The 3,573-nt window shown below is 43.0% G+C and overlaps 1 protein-coding gene across 1 annotated transcript in view; it reads left to right on the top strand.

Moving 5' to 3' along the window:
* Nucleotides 1–535: 535 nt before the first annotated feature.
* GAB2 (GRB2 associated binding protein 2) overlaps nucleotides 536–3,573 on the top strand; it is a 167,081-nt gene continuing 164,043 nt past the window's right edge. Inside the window, exon 1 of the mRNA XM_077767554.1 lies at nucleotides 536–565. Within this exon, the coding sequence (XP_077623680.1) occupies nucleotides 551–565 (15 nt within the window). The 5' untranslated portion in view covers nucleotides 536–550. The remainder of the gene's footprint in view (nucleotides 566–3,573) is intronic.

Here is a 3,573-nt window from a genome sequence, read left to right as displayed (position 1 = left end):
GCAGTTTTCTCTGGTAAGACGACCATTCAAATGATCTAGACTATGTTTATATATTTTAAGATCACCGTTAAGGTGATCCTGGATTTAAAATGAAATCCTGAAAACAGTGTTTGAAATGGATTTGCACATCCCTGGTAATATGCTGCTGGGTCCTATATTGAAAATTCCTGGTGTGCTATAAAAGGCACAGGCTCTGGGGTTAGTCCTGAGCCTCCCACGTGCTTTGCAGTCTTGAGCAAATTTCTTTATTTCAGAGCTTTGATTCCCTAATTTGTGATGTGGAGGTAATGGTAACTTTAACCAGTTAACTGAATAATTTTAACTCAGAGGGGTGTAAACATGAATGCTTTTATCTTTGTCCAGTCAGAACTCCCAACTGTGCTTTGTCAAGATCATCTCCTCTAAGAGACAGATCACTTGATACCTTTGGCAGAGGCCACAGCCTTCTGGTCACTCTGGATTATTGAAAGTCCACCATTTTAAACTTTCACTATATCTAATTGAACGCTTTTCCTACTCCTCTCATTGGCCAGACTGTGGTTCTGAAGATATGAAGTGGAAGAAGGTAGATGTTGTTTATCTTTATACCCCTCTGTTCCTCACTTTAGAGAGTATAGGGATGGGAGACAGATTGTCTGTCTGGGATACTTCTGCTCTGCCTCTTCTAGGCTCCAGTTCTGGTGTGTAGGGATGGGCAAGAAGGAGAGGGACAGGGACAAGTGTCTCTCTCTTTTTTTTTTTTTAAGTTTACTTATTTTGAGAGAGAGCACACGCAAGAGAAAGCAGGGGAGGGTCAGAGAGAGGATCCCAAGCAGGTTATGCACTTTCAGCCCAACGCTGGGCTTGAACCCATGTACCATGAGATCATGACCTGAGCCGAAATCAGGAGTTGGATGCTTAACCACCTGAGCCACCCAGGCTCCCCTTAAATGGCTTTTGTTGGGTCATCCTTGATGGCATTTACTGTTACCTGACCAACACTGCCTGTGTGTGCTCCCTGCACTTGTGAGTTCTTGAGAGGGTAGGTTTTCCCACTTTGTGGTCCTGGAGAGGAAACTGGGGTTAAGTCCTTTCAGCCTCTGTCAGGCCAGTCCCTCCCTTTCTTGTACCCACACCTGGGCCCCACTTGCTAGTTTGACAGCCCTCTTGGGTGGGGATTTGACAAGAGAGTTCAAGGCCAGCAATTTCCATGGGACTGCTTGACCCAGGGGACTCACATCCGTGCCACACAATGGAGAAACCACATTGGTGCCCCTTCTCACTCCAGCTCCCCCAGAAAATGGTGCAGGGCAGATCGGCCAGTTAATTGCCTGAGCAGATAATCACTAGGCTTTATAATTTTTAAAAACTCTTGCCCCAAGCCTTTTTGTTTTGGCACGTCTAATCTGTGTCATGGATTCTCTTAGAAGAACCCTCTGTAGGGAGAGTGCCACCCCAAAACACAGTACTACCTACCAGGGCATGGGTTCCATGTTCTCCTCCTCCTCCTCTCTACTCTTCCTTTGTGTGGTGTGAAGGGAGAGAGGCAGTGCAAAGGCACCAGTGACGGTTTTATTAGCAGGTTTCATACTATAGCTTCTTACTAAATTCTTGAATTAGCCCAGCCCCAGTTATGGACTGCTCTCTTTACCTTGAGGGAAACTTCCTCTCTATTCTTAGCTGTGGGTTCTGTTTACCACTTTTGGGAGCGACTGGAAAAGCCTCAGTCAACATTCACTGATGTAACTGCCTTATAGATTGCTGTGGTATTAAATATGATAATGCCAGGCACATGGTGAGCACTTTATCAATGGTAACTGCTATACTTAATGCAGCACCAAATTTATTGGACTCTTCTGTTGTTCAGCATTTTGGTAGTTTACTATTTTCTGCTATTTTTGATATAATGTTGTGGTAATCTTTGTAGCAAAGACTTATATTCTTAGGATAATTCCTATAAATGGGATTTCTAATTCAAAGAGTGCAGTTATTTATAAGTTTTTGATACATTATATCAAGCTGTCTCTCAGAAAGGATAAAGTTTTAGTTTCACTGATTCTTCTCTGATACAGATAGTATAATTTTTGAAAATACTTCACAATTTGACAGGTAAAAAAGTAGTTCCCTCTTTATTTCTTTGCTACCAATTTGAATGCGTTTTCACATATTACTGACTCATATTTTATGAGGAGTTCCTTCTTCAAATGATAGGTACCTTCTGACATAAATGGTTGATGTAATTGGGAAGGAAGACTGTGAGCGGCTTTGGGTGTGGTAAAAAGGGAACTTGGAATGATCTAAGCAGGGATTCTCCCACAGCAGGGAGGGAAAAGATTGACCAGACCTGACCAGACGTTCCTCTTATTTAGCCATTCCCTTCCTAGACCTGTTTAGTTCTGATTCTTAGTTCTGATTCCATAGATTCCACCCCCAGGCAGCCTTCTGATCTTAATTTGGAAAGGCCTGCCTAAGATGTCACCTACCTCGTGCCACTTCCCGATTTCCTTCTGATAGTGATTGTCTTCCCACATCATCTCATTATGCCTCTGTACAGCTCTTGTGACATTGCTATGTGACTGTGTTTTTAGATCTCTCCCCTTAATTATGTGTGCTCCTCAGAGGCAGGCATTTTTCTTTGTTGACGTAGAGTTTGGCACAGAGGCCCTCAAGCAGGAGATAAGGCAATGAATAGGAATCTTCCTTGCTTTCTGGTAACTCACAGTGTATCCAGGAAAATAGACATCTGAAGTTACTAAATATCATGGAAACTATTCTCCTATGCTAGAGGTTGAGCAAAGTGTTGCAGTGAAAGTGGAAGATGATGATCGATTCCACTTGGAGTGGAGCAGTACCAGGGAGGGCTCAGGGAATATGACAGTAGAGCTAGGCTTTGAAGAATGAGTGGGAGTTCATCAAACAGATGCACGAAAAACCTTTCAAGTAATGAGAACAACCTAACTAAAGATACAAGCACATGAATGTTGAGGGAAAGTGTTTGGATGGGGAAAGGATTAAGAATGAGGTCCAAGTGGCCCATTTTGTTTTCCCCAGGACCTTTAACTCACGCAGTGTTGTTACTTTTATGCACCATGATCTCTTTGCATTGCCTGGAACTTCTTCACTCTCCCCTGACTCCTTGGACCCTGTCAATCATTCTGCAAAGTTACTGAGCACCTCTTGTTTACCATCTGCCAAGGGAAAGAGGCAAATTGATTTCATGGACAGCTCTGAATGGCATCATGGGAATGTTAGCCCCATAGTGAAAATATAGAAAAGAGAATGGTGTATTACCAAATGGTTTTTGGATGACCCAGATAATAGCACTTTTTTTTTAATGTTTATTTTTAAGAGCATGCAAGTGGGGGGAGAGGGGAGACAGAGGATCTGAAGCAGCCTCTGTGCTGACAGCAGAGAGCCCCATGCGAGGCTCAAACTCACAAACCAACCATAAGATCATGACCTGAGCCGACCGAGCCCCCCAGTCACCCCTAAAATAGATATTCTTAACAATAGAAAGAGTGTTACAATTTATTTAGCCTCCTGTGAGGAGATAAAAGTTTATCTCAAGCCAGGCTTAGATGGAGAAAATATAGC

The sequence above is a fragment of the Crocuta crocuta genome, unplaced genomic scaffold (genome assembly GCF_008692635.1).
Source record: "Crocuta crocuta isolate KB4526 unplaced genomic scaffold, BGI_CrCroc_1.0 scaffold561, whole genome shotgun sequence".
In the NCBI taxonomy this organism is placed as follows: domain Eukaryota; kingdom Metazoa; phylum Chordata; class Mammalia; order Carnivora; family Hyaenidae; genus Crocuta; species Crocuta crocuta.
This window is presented reverse-complemented; position numbering and strand designations above follow the sequence as displayed.